We start from the raw sequence: 25,119 nt of genomic DNA, 5'->3' as shown, positions 1-25,119 counted from the left end.
TCATGACACAAGTCGCAAGTTTGGTTAGTTGATTCGAGTTGACTCAAGTGGTTTTTTATTTTATTTTATTTTATTTCATCCCTTAATATTGAAGATTAATCTTTATAATTTATTTTGATTTATTTTCTATAAGATTATCCTAGACTCATGATCCAAGTTTGACAAGTTAATCTAGTTTGACTCGGGTCATTTATTTAATTAAATTTTATTTTTAATTTTATTTTTTAATATTGAATTAATTGAGAATTGAGTTTAGTATTTTTTTTTAATTTGTTTTTTTTTTTAGTTATCAAGGTCTCATGATCTAAGTAGTGGATCTGACAGATTAAACCGAGTTAATCTAAGTCAATTTAATATGTTGTTATTTTAATATAAAAAAAAAATTCTTGATTTTTTTTATTTAAACTATATTTTTATCAATTTTTTGAATTATCTTTGAATAAGTGAAGTTGATAAGATTATATCTGATTATTTTTTTATTTTTTTTACTAAAAAAACATATCACTATCCCTTGGATATTTTTTTATATTAAAAAAAAATACCTGAACCAAAACTCAGCGTAGAAAGGCAATGGCCTAGTGTATCCTAAGATGAGAAGTTGATATTTTGAAGCTTGAAAGTTAGTTATGGTTTGTCTGGTCCATTGACACAACGATTGAACTTTGAAGAGAGATTAGGTAATTAAACCAATAATTAAAACCTTAATAAGAGATCACGTCAGTAATCTCACTGGGAACTGCCTTCTGACGTAACCACAATTACGTTTTAAAAGACTAGTACGTGCTATTTATTTTGTTTCAAACAGCTTTCATCTCTGCACTCTCTTCTTCACTCTCTCTGCTGTCAAAACCTCTAGCAAAATGAGTGACCACCACCATTCACCACCGCCGCAAGGTAAGTCTCCAAGAGTTGACCATGTTCACCCTTTCTTTTTGGTTCAATTTTCCCTTTAGCAAAATTGATTTTTTTTCCAGCAAGAAGAAGACCGGGGTGCATATGCATTTTTTGTGACAATGTTTTATGAAATTCAGGGATTCCACCTCCATATCCTCCGCCAGATTTTCAACCCCCGCCAGTGCCTGCACCACCTCCACCTGGTTATCAAAGCTATTTCTATGAAGGGCCCCCGCCTCCTCCTCCACCCTCTCACGCGTACCATGTTCGTCATGATCATGGGGGAAGTAGTGGTTGCTGTTCATTCCTAAGAGGATGGTACGTGTGATCTCTGACTCTATTAGTTTTTGGCTCCGCGTCTTTTAAACAAGTATGATGATGCAAATTGTTTCTTCTTTTTCATAGATCTGGAGTGCATCTCATTTGGGTCTAAGCTTCCGTTGAAATTAGTTTTACCCATGTTATTGAGCCTTTAAAATTTGTTATAGAAATAGGCGACCATGTCTCCATTGGTGTTACTTCTTAGAGGGTGGTTGTTTTGTTTTGTTTTGTGTTGTTTTCTCCCTAACTCGACCAGTCGTTCTCCCCATTAAGCAGAGGAACTTACACCAACCTTTACCGGATCGAAATTTGGATGCCTGTAACAACTATCTCTTATGCATGTATATGAATGTGAAAAAGAAGAACTTCCCTTATAATTGGTATGGTTACAAATTATGGAGTCCCATCGATTTGGATTAACCATTTCAAAGTTAAAAATAAAAGGCAGATCGCAATTGTTTGGGAGTGTGGTTGCGGTGGTTGTGATTATTTTTTAAAGTACTTTTCATTAAGAAATATATCAAAATAATATTTTTTTAAAAAAAATTATTTTTGATATCAGCGTATCAAAATGATCAAAAAAACACCAAAAAATATTAATTCAAAGCAAATAAAAAAAATTTAATTTTTTTCAAAAACGCTTTTAAAACACCATGACGGTATAAAGAAGACATTTGGCTTATTTGGTATCCTTTGCTAGAACACAATTAGAGGAAGTGGTTATTTTGTCAAAATGGTTTTTTGAGAGGAGAAAATGTAGTATTTCAATCCTTGATCTGATGGTATTTCGAAGCCCTGTTGAGATGAGATTTTAATATACCATTCCCAGTAAAGAGCTCTTCAAGTTGAATTGTGTTGCTCACCAAGAATCATCCACTTGGTGAGACTCACAGTTTTTTTCTGTTGAGATTCATCCTAGTGGTAAGGAAATTGATGTTGCTGTGGTCTAACTGCAGCTTGGTGATGATTTATATAGCTTCTAGCTGAGAACAGAGGAAACCTTTATGAGCCTATTATTGATAGAGTAGAAGTATTTAAGTGAGCTACGATACGACACCATGATTTTCCCCGCACCAAGGTTTTTCACATAAAAAAATTATTATTTTCATTCATTGCTTTGCTTGATATCTTACGTTGGTTTGATATTGCATGTTCGATTGGTTACTGAGATTCCATTTTATTGCACAAAGAGGAAAAGGTTTTGACTTTATCGTGAGGATTTGTGGGGGGGGGGTCGCTGGTGTGAGAGTGATTAGAAAGCTTTTCATAAGGTCTTAATGGCTTTCATGATTAGAAAGCTCAAGTTTGTGTGTTTAGAAAGGTCTCGTACACGATCAAAAACACAACCAAACTACAAGTCCTAAGTACTTTTCCCTCTTTATATGTATGGCCTTTAGCCTCCGACTTGTAACTTGCAGAGTATTCTGCAGAAGTTGTACGGAATGTAGTTTTAATATACACAAGGGGGAAAAAGTAGGTGAATTCGTATTCTAGATCATATGGAGAACCATCATTATGAACAGAAAATTCAAAATTACTCTCTCGAACTCTTACTTCAAAAACATTTTGGGATAGGGGTGATCTATAATTTCTTACGGGAACAAGAAAAGGTCCATATCAGAAGGACTCATACAAAACTTGTTTGCCCCCAAGTAGGTCGGTCCGCCCCTGCAAATAGAGAACATGCTTGCCAGAGCTAAACCGTAGCTTGTTTAATTTGATTGTATACCACATCCATATGAATAATTAAAAAAAACTTGCACAAGCTTATTCAATTTAAACTCTTGAAGTAATTCATTGCAGAAAAAGCTCCACCGAGCATGCAGGTAAATTATTCATGAACTAATATGGAATGCAGGACGAAGAGAGTGCGGGTTAAAGCACAACATTCAAAACTTCAGATGGAAAGGAGCCTCTGAAATCTGAACTCCCTTTGGATATTGACCCATTAGAAGAAAGTCATGATTAGAATAATGTCATGCTATCTTAGCAATCAAAATACCGTTGTGTTGGCATTTGCATCTACTTGCACAGCTTATTTTTTACTAATATTGATTCCCATAATAGTCATGCTGCAGCAAATCTCCACCATACTTTTCAATGACGTGCTGTGTCCCAATAAGAAGTTTGCACCTAATCTGTAAAACAACTCTGCATCAGTCCCTAAAGCTTGCTCTAAGTTTTCTAAGCTTGCACACAAGAAAATCTTTGCTGGTAGACTTGATGCTCTGGCCTGATTGAGAAAAAAGGTCAGAAATTTTGGATTTGTCCTGCACATTGGCACCAAATGATCCAGATTATTGGACTAAATCAAAGAAGCTGATGAAGAGACAAGATATCATGTCCTGAAAACAAGATTGATGTTAGATTAATCTTTGTAGAAGGCATTAAGCCAGCCTGTTACAATTGACCAGCATGTAAAGTAAATGTGCAATTGAACGTAAATCCTCCTAGTGCTTATGAGTTATTCGATCTGTTCACAAGCTAGAAAATGATTTAGATTCTTTCTCGATGATTAAATTATCTCTAGATGTATCTTAGTGCTTCTTTTCTTCCTTCACTTATCTTCTAATCCCTCCATACTTGCAGTTTGGCTGCTCTTTGTTGTTGCTGTGTTTGGGAAGAGTGCTGCTGCTGCTGCTGCCTTTAGGCCTTTTTATGTGTCTGGTATTTTACTTTCACGGAATTTGGCTGTTCTGCTTTAGAATGTAGTTTATTATCTGAGGACTTTCCTTAACATTATCCATTTAATGGAGCATGAATCTTTAATTTGTTTAATGAAATGAGTTAAGACGCTTTTTTTATCTTCAAAACTGGAGAACCAGCATGCATATTACATTTATTTTGTTGTGTCTTTATTGACTATCATGTCGATCTTAGTTCGTGGGAGTTCACAACGTTTTTGATAGAGAAACAACGTTGGTGTTGGTGATTCTCCATTCAACTTCATTAAGCTTTCCGTATAGCCAGTTTCTGGTTTTATCGACCAAACCATGGATGTGTATAATCATAAACTTGCCACAACTTAACTAAAGAAATCCTCTGACTGTTAAAATGCAGTGATATGAGATTATTTTCAAAAAGAGTTCAAAAATCCAGATAACCATTTTATCTGTTCTTCCCCCAATCATGTCAAAACCCCATTAACTAGATATGATTATCTTATGGATCTTTCTTTATTTTTTGCAAAATGTTGAGAAATATGGTTAGTATCATACAGAAAGCAATTCTTTCGCTGTTTTTTGAAACATGTAGATAAATCTGATCGTTGATAAATCATATTGTTACAAGCTGTTAACTCCCAAGGTAGATAGACTGACAAATCTTCAACAAGGCTGGCAAATCTACAAAAGAGATACTCCATTGATCTTGATAAATACACTAATTTATTTTAGTTAAGGTTTTCAATTGTCACAAATAACAATGGCGTAGAAATATTAATGAAGTAATCAAGGATTCGATCATCATTGATCCAATCAATCAGGAACAAGTCTTTTGCTTGAATCAGGCGTTGTTTATTTATGCTTTATGCAAGAGTTGCAGGGCACGTAATGTTTTTTAATACATGTATCGGAGCGAAACATAAAGAAATGTTTAATTACCTCCAAAAGTCCACCCCATTACCCAAATAGATTTTCTTTAAGTTGGGCGGTGCACGATGTCTTCACTATTAAAATTAGAAAAAATAAATAAATTGGGATTAATAATTAAAGTTCCAAAAACTAGGATTAGGTTGCACCTAAAAAAAAAACGATAAGGAAAGAAAAGGAGAAGGGAGAGGAAATAAAGTTTCAACGTTTTGAGTTAGTTCTGGTTCATACATCGTGTTAAGCATTATTATTAAATTTAGTTTAATCATCAACTTTAAAACTTTTATATTTAACTTATTATTTAGCTTAAATTAAAAATTAAATTATATAAAAGTTATCTTGATCGTGGCTCAATCAACCTGGTTAGTCCAAATACAATCTTGATTATAGGTAAAAAAACATAATTTGAATTTAAAAAAAAAAATCAAAATAACATTTTAAAAACATTAGATGACGACATGTTGGATCGATCCAGACTTTGTGGCACAACATGTTAAACCCGTAACTTAGGTCATGAACTCCAATAAATTTAAGAACTTTATTTTTTAAAATTATTTTTTACTTAATCATATGATAATAAAAATAAATACTCAAGTACAAATTAAATGTTATAACATTTAAAATTGCAATAACCTCATAAAAAAAATTAGAATAAATTAAAAAAATAAATCCAAAATCAAACAAAAGTTTAAAGATAAAAAATATAAGCAAAACACAGGACACTTGCTTCACTGTTCATGTGAACAGTATGCATATGCACCTTAATTTTTTTTACTTTGTAGAATGATCTTACAGGGATGGCAATGTAGCAGCTTCACTGTTATTTTATAATTCGACTTCACCTGATTGGTTGATTCAGGATTTAAGTCAGGTCAAGGTTTAACAAAATATGAGAAATTAATTTAATATAACCTAATAAAAAACTCAAGTTAATCCGCAACCCGGTCATCTTCAAAAAGACCTAATTAAAATCTATTAATTTTTTTATATATATATTTTATTTTTTTAAAATGATATCATTTTTATTTTTTTATAAAATAAAAAACTAGATAATCCGGGTCAAATCATCTAACCCGCCAAAAACTTACTAATAATTTGGGAAGGAGAAGAAAACTTATTTTTCATGGCATTTGGGGATTTCTCATTAATTAAAGAATAATATTTTTTTATATTTATAATTAATATTTCATAATTAATATCCAATAAAAGAATAGTAATAAAAAATTGAGTTTTACAATAATTCTCATACATGATGAAATAAAAATTATATAAATATAAATACAACAACAAATTTATTTTGAATGATCAATTATTCTAAATATATATAAAACGAAAGATCAAAAAATATATATATAAGAATAATTATAAGAAAAGTAACCTTGCCATCCTTAGTTTTATATATATATAAAACCTTCTTAAGTCGGTTATACTCTGAATTGTATGGCGGCAGCTGGGTGTTGGTGACTTTGATTAATCTTCTCATAGAATATTAGTAAGATTGGAAATTTAAAAACAACTAGAAACTTGGGGACCAAGCAGACGGGCAATGTAAATAGGCACAGACAAGAGCATATTTTCGTCATCAAATCACCTTCCAATCAACAGCAGTCCTACGCAAACCTTTCTCAGAAAACCCTAAGCAATTCCACTACAATGGCACCACCATCTCTCCTTGGCCCTCCAGAGATTAAGAAGCCAGTGCCAACACCACAACAACAAGCCCCAACAACTGTACGGAATCCCTTTGTAGATCTAATGGTAGACAATTTCAATAAAACCACTGTTAATCAATTACCCCAGATGGGTTACACTGAAAATATGTCAGCTACCTTTCTCTCCTCGGGCAACCCCTGTCTTGATTTATTTTTCCATGTAGTACCAAATACCCCACCTGAATCCCTCCAGAAAAGACTCCACTCTGCCTGGAACCACAACCCCTTGACCACCCTCAAACTCATCTGTAACCTTAGAGGTGTACGTGGCACCGGAAAATCTGATAAAGAAGGGTTTTACACATCAGCAATCTGGCTACACAACAACCACCCCAAAACTCTAGCCTGCAATATTCCATCCATGGCGGATTTCGGTTACTTTAAGGATTTGCCTGAAATTCTTTACCGACTTTTAGAAGGGCCTGATGTGAGAAAGATCCAAAAACAAGAGTGGAGGCAGAGAAAAGGCAGAAAGACTGGAAGGAGAGCGGGATTTAAGATTGGGCAACCAAAGACTCTAGCGCCATTTCAACGCAGCAAGAGGCCTAAGAATGCTAAATCGTCAAGAAATGCTGGGCCTAGCATTCCCATACATATCAGAATCCAGAATGAAAAGAGAAGGGCTGAGATGGAGAAAGAGAATGCAAGTATTGCCAGGAAAGAGAGAAGGGCAGCCATGGCGAAGAAGGTTATTGAAAGATATAGTCATGACCCTGATTATCGGTTCTTATATGAGGGCGTATCGGATTTCTTTGCGGGTTGCCTTAAGACTGATATGCAACACTTGAATTCTAGTAATACAACAAAGGTCAGTCTTGCTGCGAAATGGTGCCCCTCTATTGATTCTTCCTTTGATCGATCAACTCTGTTGTGTGAGAGTATTGCAAGGAAGGTATTTCCTAGAGAATCTTATCCTGAATATGAAGGAATCGAAGAGGCACATTATGCTTATCGTGTTCGTGATCGATTGAGGAAGGAGGTTTTGGTTCCGCTTCGTAAGGTTCTTGAGTTGCCTGAGGTCTATATCGGTGCTAATAGATGGGATTCCATCCCATACAATAGAGTTGCTTCTGTGGCCATGAAGTTTTACAAGAAAAAGTTTTTTAAACATGATGCAGAGCGTTTCAGACAGTATTTGGAAGATGTGAAAGCTGGAAAGACCAAGATTGCAGCAGGTGCATTGCTGCCTCATGAGATCATCGAGTCTTTGAACGATGACGATGGTGGAGAAGTAGCAGAGCTGCAGTGGAAGAGAATCGTTGATGATTTATTGCAGAAAGGGAAGATGAAAAACTGTATAGCTGTCTGTGATGTGTCCGGGAGCATGTCTGGGACTCCAATGGAGGTTTCTGTGGCACTTGGTCTGTTGGTTTCAGAGCTTTGTGAAGAGCCATGGAAGGGTAAGCTAATTACATTCAGTCAAAACCCCATGCTTCAAATGGTTGAAGGAGATAGTCTTCTACAGAAGACTGAGTTTGTGAGGAGCATGGAGTGGGGCATGAACACTAATTTCCAAAAGGTGTTTGATCTTATTTTGCAAGTTGCTGTTAATGGTAATTTGAGAGAGGATCAAATGATCAAGAGGGTGTTTGTGTTTAGTGACATGGAATTTGATCAAGCTTCCTGCAATCCTTGGGAAACAGACTATCAAGTCATTGCAAGGAAGTTTACTGAAAAGGGTTATGGTAATGTAATCCCAGAGATTGTGTTTTGGAATTTGAGAGACTCAAGGGCTACACCAGTACCTGGTACACAGAAGGGAGTTGCACTTGTGAGTGGGTTTTCTAAAAATTTGATGAAATTGTTTTTGGATGGAGATGGTGAAATAAGCCCTGAAGCTGTTATGAAAGAGGCCATCGCTGGGGAAGAGTATCAGAAGTTAGTTGTGCTTGATTGATATGGTTGTCTGTATATAAAGAAAAAGAAAAACAAGAAAAGAAGCTTATTTCCGGTTCATAATTTTTCCTTTCCTGAGCTCTAGAACATGGCAGATACAATCAACCCAAACCATTAGTATAACTCAATGTAGATAACCCGAGTTCTTGATATAAAAAACTTTTTCTCTCTTTATTTTTTTCCTCTCGCGCCTTCACACCCACGGTCATCTCTTATTCTCTTTCCCTTATCTCTATTCTCGACTTTTACATAAATTATAGTTATTTCTTTTGAAGTTTTATATAACAAAATAATCATGAATTTTACAATTTCAATTTTTTTTTGTTTAGTAACGAGAAAACAAAAAAAACCATAAAAAAACAAATGAAAATTTCATGAATCCAGATTTTAACTTTTATTTCATTAGTCAAAGTACAAACTTAAAAGCACTTTATAATTTCTTTCTCTAATCTGTTTTTTTATAGTTTTTTTCTTGCTAATCTATCTTTGTATCATATTTCACTTTAATTATTTGATAAAATGCTTAACTTTGATTTTTTATATATATATATTTTCTCTAATACATATATTTTAGGGGTTTTATATACTTTTAATAACAGAAACCCGTCACTTTTTTTTTGAATTATTAAAGAATAAGAGAATTAATATGCCCTGCTAATATTTATAATATTTATAAAATCTTAATCCAATCTGATATTTTCAATTCTCTTAGATCCAAAAAAAAAAATATATGTCGAAGTTATAATTTATAAAATATCAGAAGTCAAGTTGAATATAATTATAAGTAAGAACCTTACCTCGTATATACACGAACACAGGCTTTAGCACCAAAAATAAGTTGAAAAGGAAATATGAGAAAAGGAAAACAATTTTGGCCAGCAATAATTTTCGTGCAGATCCTGGTTTTAATTTTATTATTATTATTATTATTTAGGAAGCTATATTGTTGTGGAAATTATTTAGGAAGTTATTAGTTTGGCTTGAATTTCAAGTTTACTTGGACATTAAATTTAATATTCTCTATATAATCACTTTTATTGTAATTTTTTACATGTCATGATACACAATTTCAATACAAGTTTATCTCAAACTTTTCATCAATTTATCTTTCTTGCAATTTACTTTAGGAGTTATTTATTTCTAGATTAGTGTAAAATTAAAGGTTTACTAACCATTTTGGAAATAATTGAATATAATTTGATCATGCGGTTCAGATAGCCTTTACGCAATTAATTTATTAAAATTGAATGTTTATTATTTAAACTATACTTTATAGTTTGATAATTATATTATTTTATGTTTGATATAAACAGTGCTTGGTTAATCCATGTTTGTGTGATATAATTTGATCCATTAGTTTTCTTAAACCCTTAATCTCTTAGTAACCTATTCGATCCATTGGTCTTAGAGAAACATTTTGATCTAATTTATTACATCTTACTTTAATTAAATATATATGAGACTTGCATCTGTTTGATCACGAGGCAATAACACCTCCTCAGTCCTCACCTAAGTATTACTTTCAGATGTTCAAAAGAAAAAAGAGCTCAATCGGTAACATATAAATTACTAAAACAATTAAATATCTGTTCATTAATTTTCCTAGCCAAGTTAATTAATTGGCAAGATGAATTATAAATTAAATAAGCATATGGTCACAAGAACCTTTAGCTGAACAATTAGCCCTCACCACGGGCTTGCGTGATCAAGGTCATCCCTGTCAGTCGCCTTGTTCAACGTCATTACACATCAAATGACTAGTAAGTTTCCTTCAAATTCACAAGGACTCCATTACATGTCACATGACTAGTGTTATGCAATCAAGATTTTGCAGTGAAGCTTTCTGCAAGGCTCTCCTTTTAGGGTTTTCTTTTGGTTACAAATGATAGGCTCCAATCTACCTCACAAGGAGGAGGAGATCATGGATACCAAGTGACCAACAAGTCCACTGGGAGTATCATTTTTCATCATGCCTGCACCGAGCCTATTTCTGAGTTTGTCTTGCTTGCTAATACTTATATCGGGGACTCCTTTTGGTTCACTTTTATTTTGTAAATGAGTTTTGCTACTCCTGCCTATATTCTTGTAAATAGCTTTGTAGCAAGCTAGAACATGATATTTCATTCATTAATAAACAAAGTTCTCGCATACAAGTCTAAAAACACTTCCAAGAGAGGAAAAAAACTTTTTAAGAAAATAAGTTTCAGCTTTTGAGTTTGTTGCACTCTAACCCCGAGTATGCCCATTCACTAGGAATTATTGATTTGGAAAGGGTTGAGATGGAGAAGATGAATGCAAGTATAGCAAGGAAAGAGAGATGGGCAGCTATGGCAAAGAAGGTTATTGAAAGATACCACCAGGAATTGATTGTGAGAAAGTTTACTGAGAAGGGCTATGGTAATGTGATCCCAGAGATTGTGTTCTGGAATTTAAGAGATTCAGAGCTACTCTAGTACCGGGGACACAAAAGGGTGTTGCGCTTGTGAGTGGGTTTTCTAAGAACTTGATGAAGTAGTTTTTGGATGGTGATGGAGAAATAAGCCCTGTGGCTGTGATGGAAGAGGCCAAGAGCATCAGAAGTTGGCTGTGCTAGACTGATTACATCTTTGTATATAATAGCTCTCTGTTAGGTTCTTTTGTAAGTTATTTATTTTGTTTATCCTTGAGAAAATATAAAAGAAAGAGCTTGTTTTCCTTATGAAATGGTGAATGCATTTCTCTCTATTTCAACAGTGGTTTTTGAGCATTCTTTGAAACAGGCTTCACTGTTATAGACTAATCTTATGCAGTTTAATAACCATTGCCTTGGACTTCACAATTCAGTGAGGAAATTACAATCAGAGTTTTGTTGTGAGTTCTGATATGAGGAGTTTAAACCCCTCAATTTCCAAATCCAGTAATCTATCATATTTACTAAGACAGTGAACACAAAACAAATGGATTAACTTGAAAAGAAAAATTACTGGAAGAAGAGTTGGATAGGAAACTTTTAAATTAATCCTTACCTCTGGATGACAACGAAGGCTACAATGCTTGGGCCTGCCTGTAAACAAAACAACTGGAATGGACCACAAATAAACAGCAAATCGTTTATTTACTCACAGGTGACCTGATATTTTCCTTCAGAGCAAATTAGTGGTGTCTTTGGGCTGAATCCTACGAGTAGGGAAAGGATTCATAGAAGACGTTCTTGATGTTAACTATCCCCTGCAGCTGTATTGTTGCATCAGGAGATCCCAGCTGCAATTAAGAACATACAGCTATGATGTTACTCTTAAGAATCCTCTGTCCCTATAACCAAACCAAACAATAGCATGCTAGCCTCTAGAGATGCATTAAGAAATCCTGTTTAGTGTACATCGGACTGGAACACTCGTGCAGATAACACAAGTCTTTCATCATAGAGTACACCCATCCTAGAAAGATAGAACAGTAGCACACAAAGCCATATCTGTTATATTCTATTTTCTGCCCAAAGCTATCAAATTTCTGCCTAGACAACTAATATTAGGATAGCCATTTTCTTTTTCTTGAGCTGTTAGTTCCATTTAGCATTATTTAATGCTCAATCTAGACATTAATAAGTGCCGTTAAACCAAACACTTATTGAAGGTAGAGAATAACAGTGGCTAAATCAGAATTAAACCAAGGAATCTTCAATAAATTCAAATCTTCCATACTCCAAGGTTCTAACCCACCCATCTCACCGTTATGTAAATGAAGATCAAGGGACAATCAGAAAGAGCATTCAAATGAAAACACCATCCTTAACCTACAATGATTGTGGCGATAACTATCCAAAAGACACCACTAATGGAAGGAGGAGTGATTTAAATTCTTATGCCACATACCAAATCTAACGCCTCCTTTATTCTAAAATCCACACTTGTTCTACAGCTTCCTTCCCGCTACCCTTTTGATCCCAACACCAATTATCAAGGTAATTAAATAAATCCTATCAGTTTCCACATTGACACTCCAAGTGAATCAACAACTTGAGAGAACATTACAAAAAAAAAGATGTCTATGAGGTGGAATTGTATATAATTACCGGCAATTGGCAGAAGGGAAGGCGGGGACTTTGAGTGATCAGGTTCCAGATCAAAACTGACAAAGCTAAGCGTTCCCCTGAAGAAGAAATCAAAGTTTTAGGCTTAGTGAAGCTGGAGATCAGTCTCTCAGGGACATGAGAGACTAGAGCACTGCAAAATGCCGAAAGCTCTGTACCTTGTACGGCGCTAACCGATAACCAAAGAGCAGATTTTAAACGAAATTGAAATTCTGTTTTTAGTTGATGGAAAATGGATCGGGCTTCGAATGTTTGATTCACCTTTTACCCCGTCTGCATTTAGTGGGCTATAATTTACACAGCAATATGCGTGTGCAAGCCCAAGGAATTATATCCTGACGATTTTGTACATTTGCTGCGTTGCTTGTATAAGCTTCCGTTTATTTATAAAAATATATACTGCAGGTTAATTCATTTATTTTATTAATTAGTCTTCACTAGATCTGTCTTTTTTCTTATAGGTAAAAATAATTATTCGTGCAATGCAACCAAGTTTAGAAGAAGTAAAAATTTTCGTGCATAGACCTGAATTAGCCAAATAAACTGGTATAATTTTATTAGATGATGAAAATGTAGGTAATGACTGCAAATAAACTAAATTAAACAAAAACAAAATCATGAGAATCTAAAGAAAATATCAATAAAAATGGAAAAAACAACAAGCTCAAGCCTCGTATCCCAGCCAATCTGGTGCCAAAGAACAAAATTAAAAAGAAAAGGGAAACAAATTACTCAAGTCAACCTAAACTATCATGTCAAATATGCAACTGAGTCTCGTGAAATAAGGATAAGCCAATAAAAAACAAATAAAAATATTTACAAAGCTCAATTCCAAATAAATTCAATATAAAAGCAAGAAATTAAAAAAAAAAAGTCGATTAACAAAAAGAACAAAAAAAAAGGCAAACATACCAAACTCCATGACCCGGATTACGTGAATAAGATAGTCTAGTAAAAGGCAAACTGGGAACAATTAAGAAGCTCAATTTCTAAAGCAACCTAATATTAAAAGATGTAATTGAAAAAATATATATATTTTAAAAAAATCTAGAAAAAAAACCTGAGTTAACTCGTCAAACCTATGGTCCAGGTGATGAAATCGAGATAACCGAATATAAAGGAAATCAAATAAAATCATGAAGCTCAATTTCAAAAAAAACCAATATGGAATGATGAAATAAAAACGAGAATTAGTGTAAAAAATAAACCCTAAAAAACCCGATGATAACCTGGATTAAGTTTTCAAATTCGTGAACCGGGTCATGAAACCAAGATCACCCCATAGAGAAAAGAGAACGGAGTCGAATTTCCAACCAACCATGTGCCAAAGGATGAGAATAAAAAATATATATTACAAAAGGACCTAAAACAAAAAATAGCAGTCAAAATAATGAGGATTATATTTAAATAAAAAAGGACAACTTATATTTTTTGATGGAATGATGAAATTGAAAGAACAAATTCACAAAATGATCCAAAACAAAAAAAAAATAGCATTTAAAAGATCGATGATCAAGTTTTAAAAAGATAAAATAAGAGGAAAACTTTCATTTTATTGATCAATTGGTGAAATTGAAAAAACTTAAATTTTATAAAAAAAACCTAGAATAAAAATTTAATGATCAAAAGAATAATGATCAAATCTAAAATTATAGTAAAATGAGAAAACAACTCAAAATTTTAGACAGGGCAACACGAATTTCAAGGACATGAGAGGGAGAATAGGGGGGAAAGAAAAAAAACATCGCTGGCAATAAACCTTGGTAAACCGATTTACACGCACCTCCATGCATGGAAGATAGCAACGCGCTAAATCTATAGCCACTGTGGAAGACCCTTTTTTGGAATCGAAAGAGGTTGCATGCGAAGCCAAAGTGTTGTGGCATCCCTCACTTTCTAGCTTGTGCAATGCACGTGCTAGCCAATCTTACCTTTCCTGTAAACTACTGTCCCACATATTTGTTTCAACATCCAATTTGGTCTATAAAGTCCTAATTGTTCTAAATCAACATAATTTAAACATATTTTGACAAATTGATCCTCAACGATCACCAAGCCTTTTCCTTAACATTGCAAGACCTTTCTATCTAGGAAACCAAAATAAAACATTAAGTCAACTAAAAAAAACATAGAAGGATCAAATCAAAAATAAAATAACAACTAAAAAAATGACAAAAATTATTTACTTTAATTGTACAACGTAGTCACTGACAGGACAAGACTAAAAGGGCTGAATATTTATCAAAATCTCAAATTTTGTTTCTAAAGTTATAATTGCTATAAACTAATAAAATTGAATTTTATTTCGCAAAACTGAGCATCAACCAAGTAATGAAATATTTCCCTGACACCTCGAAGTCCCCATTCATAAATAGAAAAAACAATATGCCAATCCTAAACCTATATCATTGCAATTTCAAATGATTGATTATTTTATAAAAACAAAAAAACAAAAGGCTAGGACATAAAATACTGTAGAATAAAAAAAACGTTGTGGATTGCTGTTGTAATCCACAATGACTCTCTTTTGGGTTCAATAACTTTAAGAGGAGATTTAGTTTTTTATTTTATTTTAATGTTTTGTAAACTAGTTATTTTATATATTATCCTTTTTAATAATCCTATACTATTTTTCAATAATTTTTTTTATTTTGAAAAAATAGAAGAAAAAAAGGACAAGCAAGTAATATGAAGACATAGTTATTAAACCCGGTCAAGAGGTCAAAAAAGATAAATAATGCAAATATCTTTCACTAATTCACTTTGCTAAAGAGTTTAACAAAAAAAAAAAGAAGATAAAAGAACAACAAGATAGCAAAAGTTATTCAACATAATTTAATAAAAGCAAGTTACAAGTCTAAAAAGCAAAACAATTAACTTATTACAATTCCAAATCCCTTGTTACTATTATATAAGAAATATTTATCTCTCATTAATATTATGTAGAAGATATATATCTTTTATTAATGTTGTCATGAAAAAATGACATTTTAATCCTTAAATTCAAGCAACACGACAAGGTTTAAAGACTATATATACCTTTTGAACCACACAAATAAAGAGTTCACAAATTTTCTTCTTTATTCAAGTATTTAAATTTTAATTATCAAAGCATTTATCATCCAAGAATAAATACTCTTGTTCTTGAAATTTAAAGTCCATTCTTTTATTTATTATAATCATTTACTAGAAGACTACTGATTTAATTATACGAGGGTTTATAAACCTCTAAAAAAAATTATTTTATAAGTATTAATCATGAGATTTATAAAATAAAATATTAATTTGAATGTTTGATTAATCATTGTCCAAACATCATATCTAATTTCAAAACATATGAGGTTTTGAAAAATCATAAATGTCCATATACTAACTGCTTAATTTAATGAACTTATCGTTTCTTTTTGTTTGAAAAGGACGAAGAAGAGTAATTTCGCTCTATGAAACGACGCGGAAGGCGTGGAACATGTTCTGAGAATTCAAATTAACTATAAAATTATTTGAGAATTCTGATGCGGTCACGTTTTTTTTAAAAAAAAAAACAAGAAGAAAAACGCAGAAATTAACTAGAAAAACAAATTAAGTTAAACTAAAGCAGTAATTCTAGCAAGTGAGCACATGAAGTTTCGGGTGTACGCTGTCCGGGTCAACAACGCAATCAGTCGAAGGGAGAGAATTAATTTTCTCACAATTAAATCCGTGGGAGCAAATTTTCTAACAATTAATCATGGTACCTTCCTACCCTTTTCCATCTCTACGAGACTGCTGTCACATTCGTATGACATGTAGCCTCACTCACTCGATAAAATATGAAATTAGACGCTATCAAAAGAGCACGTTTTACTTTTAAATATTGTGTGATTTGATTCGAATATGTATTAATCACGTTACTTGTACATCGACAACTTTATCGACATTATTTGTTCACTTAATCCATTTGGACATCTTATATCAATTGTTTTCTATTTGTCTCCACCCTCAGCTCTGGACCCATTCAAGACTCAATAAAATCAAGGCCCAGTGTCCATTTAAGCAGCTAAAAATGCTGAGAAATATAGTAGATATTATTTTTAAAATAATTTTTTTAAAATTTATTTTTAATATTATCATGTTAAAATAATTAAAAAAATACAAAATAATAATAATAATTCGACCATAAACTGAACCAAAAATTTTGGGCCCACCTAATTGGGTTGGGTCAAAGGGTTTGAGACCATGCTTGGTTTCCATACTTTTTTGTTAAAGGGCTTTTGGATTTAAAGACTGTTTGAGAAACATCCCTTGAGCCTCCTTCTTTGTAGTTTTATTACAAAGAAAAATGAGTTTTGCTAGAGAGAATCTAAAAAAATAAATAAAATATTTTATTTTTTTCTTGCGTGTGGCTAAAAATCCGAAAGTTATTTAAGCATTTTTTTAAAATCTAAAATACTTTGACATGTTTTTTAAAAAATATTGCATGAATTTTACAACAAGTTTGTAAAATTTCAAAGGATTTTAACCTCTATTTAAAAAATACTATTTTTTATTTTGTTTCTTTTAATATGTCAGACTATGAATCTATATGTAAGATGTATTCATGATATTAAAATAAAAAAAAATATTTCTTTTAATATACGAGATTATGAACTTATACGTAAGACATATTTCTAATATTAAATAAAAAGATAATTTATTTTATTTTTTATGTTGACATTAGAACGGTTAGGTTTTTAACCCGATAAGACAAGGACCTCCTTATTGAAAAAGACTTTTCTTCAATTTTAGACAGACCAACAATTAAAAAACACAACATTTTCTTAGTTTATATCGGACAAATAAACAATGCAACTCATGTAAGGTATAATATAGATGCTAATATCATATTTTTACACAGTCAATCCCCTTACCCAGACTCTAAGAGTAGTTAGAGTTTCTAATTTCTAAAATACTAGGTGGCGACTTTTTTTTTTAATAATAAAGAACAAAAATAATTTATCTTTTCCACTCACATCATTCTCAACAATCCCAGTCTAGGAAAATAATCACTATAACACTGTACACGTGTGGCAATAATAATAATAATAATGTTATTATTATTAGAAAACTAAAGAAAGGATTTTTTTAGTATTTATTAAATAAATCTTAGCTAACAAGTGAAGGTTTAAACAACGAGGCTTCTTTTATAAAGTTTATAATAATATATAGCAATAAAAATTAGTAAAAATTACTCATCGAGCATGGGTCAGATGAACCTTTTACCTGTACTAGTTCAGTTTAACTTCAATCAAACAAGATAGAAATCCAATTCTCATGTAGATTACATGGAATTACTGCTCTTAAATAGATAACAAGGTAAAGTTTATGTAATCCAAAGTTGAAAATATATTACACTAGTGACTAAAGATATTTTGTTTATCATCATAAAAACATGCTAAATAAAAAATATTCAACAAAAATTTAGAGTTTATAAATATTTAAAACTATAAGCACGTAAAATTATAACTGATGACAAACATGTTTTCAACACAAAAATAATAATAGAATTTCAATATGCATGCTAAATATATAATCAAACTTGTAATTAATATTAATTTTAAGTTTTAGCATGTTTTATACAATAATATATATATATGTTTAAATTTAAATAAATGAAGGTATTTATAATTAAATAAGTGTTTTTTAAAAATTAATTTCCCATTCAGTAATAATTTACTTAAATTATAATAATTAAATAATTTCCCAACAGTTTAAACATGATCTATGATGCCTAAAATAACACATCCTTTTTTACTAAGCAACTTGCCTGTCCGCTTTTAGAACTACTTTTTGCACAATCATTACACATTCTTAACATCGTTACAAATGAAGGGCTCACACAAACCAAATTATTGGTATATAAATCAACAATTATGTTCATAAAGGATTCTAATTAAACATGCTAGTGCCGGGACCACGGGGATTTTTAAATAATGCTTTGCTAAAAGCATGTTTATAATTTTTAGAATTGAATTCAATTTAAAGGAATAAATCAATTTTTGTGTTTATAATTTTTTTGAGGATATTTATTTAAATTTTAAATAGAATTTAGATAGTACAAAAATAGACAAAATTAAATAAGAGGAGAGACCCTCTAATTTGTAAATCAATTCCTTTTTAAAATTAGCACTAAAAATATTATTATAAAAATAATTTAATTTTTATAAATAATTTATTCACTAAGAAGATGTATCATGCAACTCTGAATTAATAATAAAATCATTAAAATTTTTAATTCAATTTAATTTTATAATTATTTTAAATAATATAATTATGTAATTTAATATTTATTTTAAATATAAAAATCATAATAAACTATCAATTAAATTTGTTATTGAATTCCAAACATGCCGCAAAGAATATTCCGTTTTCATGTTTGACTTGTTCCATAAAGCAAGTCGGGAAAAGTAATTGCTTGAGCAAGAGTCATGCTTCCCTCTCGAAAAATCGAGCAAGACCCTTACGCGTGCCATCTTGTGAGGAATAATAAATTTCCTCCAGGTAACACCTTCAAAACATTTATATACGGTGGTCACAAGACTCGCAATTGCTGCCTGAACTTATTATATAAATATAAAATAGAAATGACATGTAGCCCCAAACAAGGACGTGTAAATAAATAAACGAAACACGTAGACGACATGGAAATAGCTCCCATCCACGCCTTTCACGGGCATTAAAAGCACGTTAAAATTGCGCAAATAGCTGAGCCGCGCTGCTGCTGCCGCGGCTTTTCGTGGAGTTTCCAGTGCAAATTGCGTGCTTGGTAAGAAGAGACATCTACTGTACATCGGCAGATTCGGCACTACAGCTGGTTGCGTGTGCTGAAGGGTAAGGTATTATCGAGGGCCCTCCCTGCCGATTAAATCACGACCTTGACCCCTTCCTTCACGACGAGTTTAGCATCACGTTGTTTATATGCTAAGATACCAAATGGCGTTGCATACTTGGTTTTCTACAAAATCAAACCTTTTTTTTGAGTCAATTATCGAGTCTCTGCCACCAATCTATGTCACGCGCCGCTCGATCAGGCACTGTGTTAATTATTACCTAAGTGCTATTTTGTTGAATTGCTTGCACAGGGGGACTGACTTTTCCGTCACGCTTGGGATATTTTAGAGGCAACAGTAACTAGATGAAGACCTGTAGATTTGAACACATGGTCACAGTATCTCGAAGGATTTCGGTCACATGCTCCTTGAGCCCGTGCTTTTTTGCGTTCACGTTACTTGATGTTGTGCTCACAGCTGCCCCATCTGCTGACTAACGTCTAAACCACCGAGCTCCATGTTTCTTGAGCCCCATTTTTCTTATCAGTCTAGCCCGTTGATTTGGTCATCGCGCATGGATCATATTTAGTTCTCTAGATCGTCAAGATTCAACTGTGTTGGAAGTTAAATAATGTATACTCTATTATTTGAGACTACTTGTCCAATGTGTTGAGAGAAGGAGCATGATGTGCATTATTGACTTACGAGGACACTTAGGACTTTTTAAACGGAATGAAAAATATGGCACAGTTATTTAAAATAGAAATCTCACCAACTTTTTTTTATTCCACTTTCCACTTTCCAGTCTTATCAGGGATATTTCAATTCTAATTTAGTCCACAGAGAATGTTTTTCCTCGTTTCGATTTTTTTTTATTGTTCGGTTTTCTATACTTTCGGTTGGATAATGAATAATCCCCTTTGTTTTGTATTAAATGCCGTCTGCCATTTTTTACTACCAGCCTGTTATAAGCTGTATTTGCACCAGAATTTTAATAAAATTTGAATTAATTTTTTAAAATTAATTTTTTGATTCATTTTAATATTTTAATATTAAAAATAATTTTTTAAAAAATAAAAAATCTATTGCAATACATTTTTAAATAAAAAATATTTTAAAAAGTAATTATTATTATTATATTCTCAAATTAATAAGCTCTATGGGTTGTACTGGAGAAGTGAAGTGAGTTTATGCTATATAAAATATAATTTGAGAGTACGAGTGGAGATTTTCTTGTTTTCTTGTTTTTTCTTTTCTTTTTAGTGGAGGTGAGAGGGAAGGGAAGTAGAGCCAAACAAATTACTGTACGTTTTTGGAATAGGGAGATATTTTCATTATTGTACCAAACAATTAAAGAAATTTATATATATATATATATATATATATATATATGTATGTTTTCATGTAAGATCTTTTCGAACGAGACAACATCATATTTTGTAAATGTCTCGGAATAAATACTGTCATGACTTGAGATAATAGTCGACTATTTCGTAAAAATATTAAAAATTGTTTTCTTTTTACGGACATCCTTGTATTACTTACGATGATTCACGGGTTTTTATCAACAGTGAAGTAAATGATACTGGAAAAGCAATCGGCTTAATTTTATTTATAATTATTTATTTGTAAAAAAATAGTTTGACAAAGTAATAAGAAAATAAGATTATATTATTTAAAAAAAACAGTAAAGATATATTTATATACATAAGTTGAAAGATTCCGATGATTAATTAGTAGAGATACGCGAAAGCTGATCCGAACACCCATATTAATAATAAAAAAATACATGATTTGATCTTGTTTTAAACAATATCTTTATAAAACAGAATAGCAAAAACATCCTTCATTTTGAAGGAAAAAAACATGGGAAATCAAATAAAATTACAATTTAATTATTACTGCATATATAGATACAAAAGATTATTTATTATAATCGTAGTATAATGATGAAATTGCCTTTTGATTATAAACGTTTAAACTCAGCAGTGAGAGCCATAACGATGGTTGTTTTCCCATTCTCGGCCCTTCCATACACTTGTCACCACAACGTAACGACGACCCCAACCACTTGTTAGCTGGGAAATCGATTCGAGGGGAGAGAGAGAGAGAGAGAGGAAAACAAGAGCAACCGAGAATTTTAGTTTTTTTCCATAAAATGTTAAAATAGATGTTGACACACTATTTAAAGTGTAATTTTTAAATTTAATAAAAAAAAGTGGAATCACGAACAAATCTTGAGATATTTAATATTTATTTTTCAAAAAACAAGTCACTGAAAAATATTTAAAGGAACATCCTAACCAATTTAACACACATTAATGTAAGTAGACAAAGGAAAAATCAAAACAGTACAAGAAAAAAGAAAAGGACCTGCATGTGTTGAGATGCAAATTGCATGAGAAGAAAATAGGAGCACCCTAGCACTGTTCAATATATATATATATATTAGGATAGTTTGATAAAATTGGACTTCTCACCTCAACTTTTTATAATATCGTAGAAAAGTACTACTTTTTTTAAAAATATATCCAAATAATTTTTAAAAAACAATATAAAATGAATGAAATTTTAAATACATTCTTAAGCTACAATGATGAAACTTCCACTGACAAGAAAAAAAAAAACATAACAAAAGTAGGCTTTGCCCCTATTTGAGAAAGCGGTCCAGTACTATATATATATATATATAAACTCACGAAATCAGAAATCAACTGAATTAAGTAACAGGAGTCAAGCGGGACATCCGACTTCCTTGTGCTACCAGCCTAGGTGGGAGCGGTTCCCTTTGTTGCTGGCACGGAAACCTCGTGGAAGAGGTGTGCCAATTTTTAATGAGACTCCAGGCCCCACTTCCCATTTCCCTAGAATTGTCTAAACTACTTCTCTCTGTCAAATCTCGTGCATTTTAGAATTAAGAAAGTTGTCTCAACATTTCCCAGTTTAAATACCAAGACCCATCGTCTCCGTTGGGCAGCAGATACCACTTGTTTTCTGAACAGTCAGCGAAAAATTAAGGAAAGCAAATGAAAATGTCGAGAGGAACCGTTGAACTTGATTTCTTTGGCATGAGCAAAGAGAACCGCTCCTCCTCTTCCAAACCCAAGTGTTTTAATCGCCAAAGAAGCTTTCGAGGTCTGTTTTTGATTTTTCTATTCCATCCTTCTTTTACTATTGTAATTCATTCTTCTTACAATTTTCTCGTTGGGTTTTGTAGATATTCAGAGTGCCATTTCGAAAATAAATCCTGAGCTTCTAAAATCTGTGATTGCCTCTGGTTCTGCTTCCAACAAAGCTACTCCAGCTAACGGCAATCAGTTGTCAAACAAGGCATTCTCTGTGCCATCTACTCCTAAACAAGATCTGCCTCCATTTCCTGCTTTGCCTGTCTATTTCCCTCTCCCAAGGTACTCAGCTCTCAACTGACAGTTCTCCTAATGAGCGTTTTTCTTTTGGGGTAATGTTTTAGCGTTTAATACTTAATATTACTCGTGTTCTAGGCTCAATTTGGAGAATCCTCCCGAAACCGCCCCCTTGACTATTTTCTACAACGGAACCGTCGCTGTTTTCGATGTCCCTCGAGACAAGGTATGTAAAATATTATGAATTTTGTTTGCACTAATAAATGCCTATCAGTTGTTTCTTGTTTATTTCCTTTGTTAGATTATTAATTTTTTTTCAAAAAAAAATTATACAGGCGGAGAACATTTTGAAGCTTGCTGAGAAGGGATTCTCCAAGACCGTTGTTGAATCAGTAGCCGATCCAAGAACAGATCACCAACAAAAGCTTCTTGAGAGTCTTGATGGAGGTTTGTGCTTGTTATCATTATTTTTTTGCTGCTGCCCGTACAAATTTGTGTGGGAATGTTTTTCAACCTTTTCATATGCCAATGGTTATATACTGACAACGGAAGCATTTGCTGCTGGTTTGTTGAGCAGATCTGCCAATAGCTAGAAGGAAATCACTGCAGAGGTTTTTGGAGAAAAGAAAAGAGAGGTAATATTCTCCTTTCTCCCTCTTTTTTTTTCCCGACTTCATACTGAACAATAAGGTGGTTTTTTATTTTTTTTGCACATAGCTTAGATTGATTTTAATTTTATTTTTAGATAGATGAATGAATGCTTCGGATGGCACATATTTCGTATCTATCAATTCATTTTGTTTTGGTAAGTAGAATCTAGCTTTAATTTGTTTAGATTTTAGGCTGATTTTAATCTCTTATTTTCTTCTGTAAAAGACTTGGTTATCTGGGATTTTTAATGTATTTTAAAAAAATTAGCAATCTTATGCTTAATCAAATTGTGATTAGTTAGGTGTTATTAACAATATAAATATGTATTTTGTAGTGTATTAACCATTTTAACAGATATTGTAATTCGAAACATGTTATCATAGCTAGATCGCCCAATTACTTCGATTCATGAATCGTTATATTATTTAAACATTCAAAAATATTCCTATTAAAAATCATAATTACACGGGAAGGTGCCACCAATTGATTGAATTTCCTTTATTAAATAATAATAATAATAATAAATAAAAAGATGCCGACATTGTTTTAGACATCGGTAAGATCTCCGTGTTTGTGTTTTTCTCCGGAAAGCTTTTTAATAAACAGAACGCGTTTTTGATGGTTTTGCAGGTTGACTTCGGCTACCCCGTATGCTTGCACACCTAAGACGCGTTTTTGAGGCAGGAAGACCATGAAGAACCGGAAAGATGAGAAAGATGGTCTAAACAACAAGAAAAGGAAAAAAAAACATATGTCGGAATATTTTTTCCATCTTTTTTTCTAGCCGGTCGGCGTCTAAACTGCATTTCCCTCTTTTGACTGATAGCGATACGATAGAAGGACTAATCTTTAGATAAATAAAAATTATATTATATATGAGCTTAGTAGGGTCCATGGTTGTGTTCCAGAGTCACGTCTTAGTAATTTTCATTTGGCTATTACCTAAAGTACTCGTCATCTCAACTTCGGCGTAGTTTCCTATGGTCTCCGTGTCTATTTGGGGCTATATTTTTATTATGTCAGAAGATTGAGATCACATGTATCCTACTAACTCTTTCTGGAATGTTTTTTTATTTTTATTTTTATATATTTATCGTTGTTGGGTTGTTTAGTTCTTTTTGTCTGCTTTTGTTCATTTATTTTATAAATATTTTTTATACTATTATATGGATCCTTGATCATCTGATGCTGACTCTAATTAAGAGATTTATTTTCGCGAAAATGTTGAAGAAAGATGAATTTAATAACAACTATGTTTCATAATTATTATTTAAACACAAACGTTTGTTAACGATACTGAAATGCAGTTGCCTATTAGTCTACAACAACTGCAATAAATATATTTTTTTGTCGACTGGTGCTAATGGATGATAGAAATTATATTTTAAAATATTTTTGTAATGTATTAAAATAATATATATTTTTTATTTTTAAAATCTATTTTTGATATATAATCTAAAAACAATAAAAAATTATTAATTATTAAAAATCAATCTTAAAAAAAAAGGTTTTCTATCCATAAATCCAAACACTCACTTCAAGGGCATGGATGGCACTCTTGAATGAGCCAGTTCATTGCTAGAGGAAAACTTTTGGCCTTCTGTTTTGGCTTGCCGGGCAAGATGGTCAGAATTCAGACGGTGATGCGGTGGTCATCATCAAGTCTTTTCGTGGACCGTGCAAGATAAAGGGAACTACGGAAAACCTAAACATCATGTATGTTAAATGTGCACCCCTCCCGGCCGGGTGTTTGGGAGTGTGGTAGTGGTTGCTTTTCAAATAGCTTTTCGTGCCGAAATACATGCCAATGATGTTTTTTTATTTTTTAAAAATCATTTT

At 32.3% G+C, this 25,119-nt stretch overlaps 3 protein-coding genes and 1 long non-coding RNA gene across 8 annotated transcripts; 3 read left to right on the top strand and 1 right to left on the bottom strand.

Annotated features, from left to right (window-relative positions):
* The first annotated feature begins 734 nt into the window (after positions 1 to 734).
* Positions 735 to 4,019, top strand: LOC18097106 (protein CYSTEINE-RICH TRANSMEMBRANE MODULE 11). Its single transcript, XM_006385823.3, has 3 exons — positions 735 to 894; positions 1,032 to 1,212; positions 3,805 to 4,019. The coding sequence occupies exons 1-3, from the start codon at positions 861 to 863 to the stop codon at positions 3,863 to 3,865; spliced, it is 276 nt and encodes a 91-aa protein (XP_006385885.2). The 5' UTR covers positions 735 to 860; the 3' UTR covers positions 3,866 to 4,019.
* LOC112326975 (uncharacterized) lies at positions 2,924 to 12,877 on the bottom strand. Of its 3 annotated transcripts, none has more exons than XR_002981029.2 (3): positions 12,465 to 12,677; positions 11,419 to 11,653; positions 2,924 to 3,560 (listed from the first exon to the last, which is right to left on the bottom strand). It is a non-coding gene; the product is annotated as an uncharacterized LOC112326975 (long non-coding RNA). The 3 variants fall into 3 exon arrangements; XR_002981030.2 differs by having other exon boundaries at positions 2,924 to 3,485; positions 12,465 to 12,676; XR_002981028.2 differs by lacking the exon at positions 2,924 to 3,560 and having other exon boundaries at positions 11,150 to 11,653; positions 12,465 to 12,877.
* LOC7496544 (uncharacterized) lies at positions 6,358 to 8,587 on the top strand. Its single transcript, XM_002304619.4, has one exon. It carries the CDS (start codon positions 6,459 to 6,461, stop codon positions 8,412 to 8,414), a length of 1,956 nt encoding a protein of 651 aa, XP_002304655.1. The 5' UTR covers positions 6,358 to 6,458; the 3' UTR covers positions 8,415 to 8,587.
* A 9,286-nt stretch (positions 12,878 to 22,163) lies between the features above and the next one.
* LOC7496542 (protein TIFY 9) lies at positions 22,164 to 24,391 on the top strand. Of its 3 annotated transcripts, none has more exons than XR_002980788.2 (7): positions 22,164 to 22,402; positions 22,485 to 22,674; positions 22,768 to 22,855; positions 22,965 to 23,076; positions 23,207 to 23,264; positions 23,379 to 23,434; positions 23,911 to 24,391. XR_002980788.2 is itself a non-coding variant. In XM_002304617.4 (6 exons), exons 1-6 carry the CDS (start codon positions 22,294 to 22,296, stop codon positions 23,957 to 23,959), a joined length of 606 nt encoding a protein of 201 aa, XP_002304653.3. In that variant the 5' UTR covers positions 22,164 to 22,293; the 3' UTR covers positions 23,960 to 24,391. The 3 variants fall into 3 exon arrangements, 1 of the variants encoding a protein (XP_002304653.3); XR_002980787.2 differs by having other exon boundaries at positions 23,375 to 23,434; XM_002304617.4 differs by lacking the exon at positions 23,379 to 23,434.
* The last annotated feature ends 728 nt before the right edge of the window (positions 24,392 to 25,119 follow it).

The sequence above is a fragment of the Populus trichocarpa genome, chromosome 3, assembly GCF_000002775.5.
Source record: "Populus trichocarpa isolate Nisqually-1 chromosome 3, P.trichocarpa_v4.1, whole genome shotgun sequence".
Taxonomy (NCBI): Eukaryota; Viridiplantae; Streptophyta; class Magnoliopsida; order Malpighiales; family Salicaceae; genus Populus; species Populus trichocarpa.
This window is presented reverse-complemented; position numbering and strand designations above follow the sequence as displayed.

Bases quoted from the DNA above. Each gene is read 5' to 3' on its own strand.
- LOC18097106 (XM_006385823.3), top strand. From the start codon at position 861: ATGAGTGACCACCACCATTCACCACCGCCGCAAG. The intron at 895-1,031 runs GTAAGTCTCCAA...TATGAAATTCAG, and splicing joins CCATTCACCACCGCCGCAAG to GGATTCCACCTCCATATCCT. The intron at 1,213-3,804 runs GTACGTGTGATC...CCATACTTGCAG, and splicing joins TGTTCATTCCTAAGAGGATG to TTTGGCTGCTCTTTGTTGTT.
- LOC7496544 (XM_002304619.4), top strand. From the start codon at position 6,459: ATGGCACCACCATCTCTCCTTGGCCCTCCAGAGATTAAGAAGCCAGTG.
- LOC7496542 (XM_002304617.4), top strand. From the start codon at position 22,294: ATGAAAATGTCGAGAGGAACCGTTGAACTTGATTTCTTTGGCATGAGC. The intron at 22,856-22,964 runs GTATGTAAAATA...AAAATTATACAG, and splicing joins TCGATGTCCCTCGAGACAAG to GCGGAGAACATTTTGAAGCT. The intron at 23,077-23,206 runs GTTTGTGCTTGT...TTTGTTGAGCAG, and splicing joins TCTTGAGAGTCTTGATGGAG to ATCTGCCAATAGCTAGAAGG.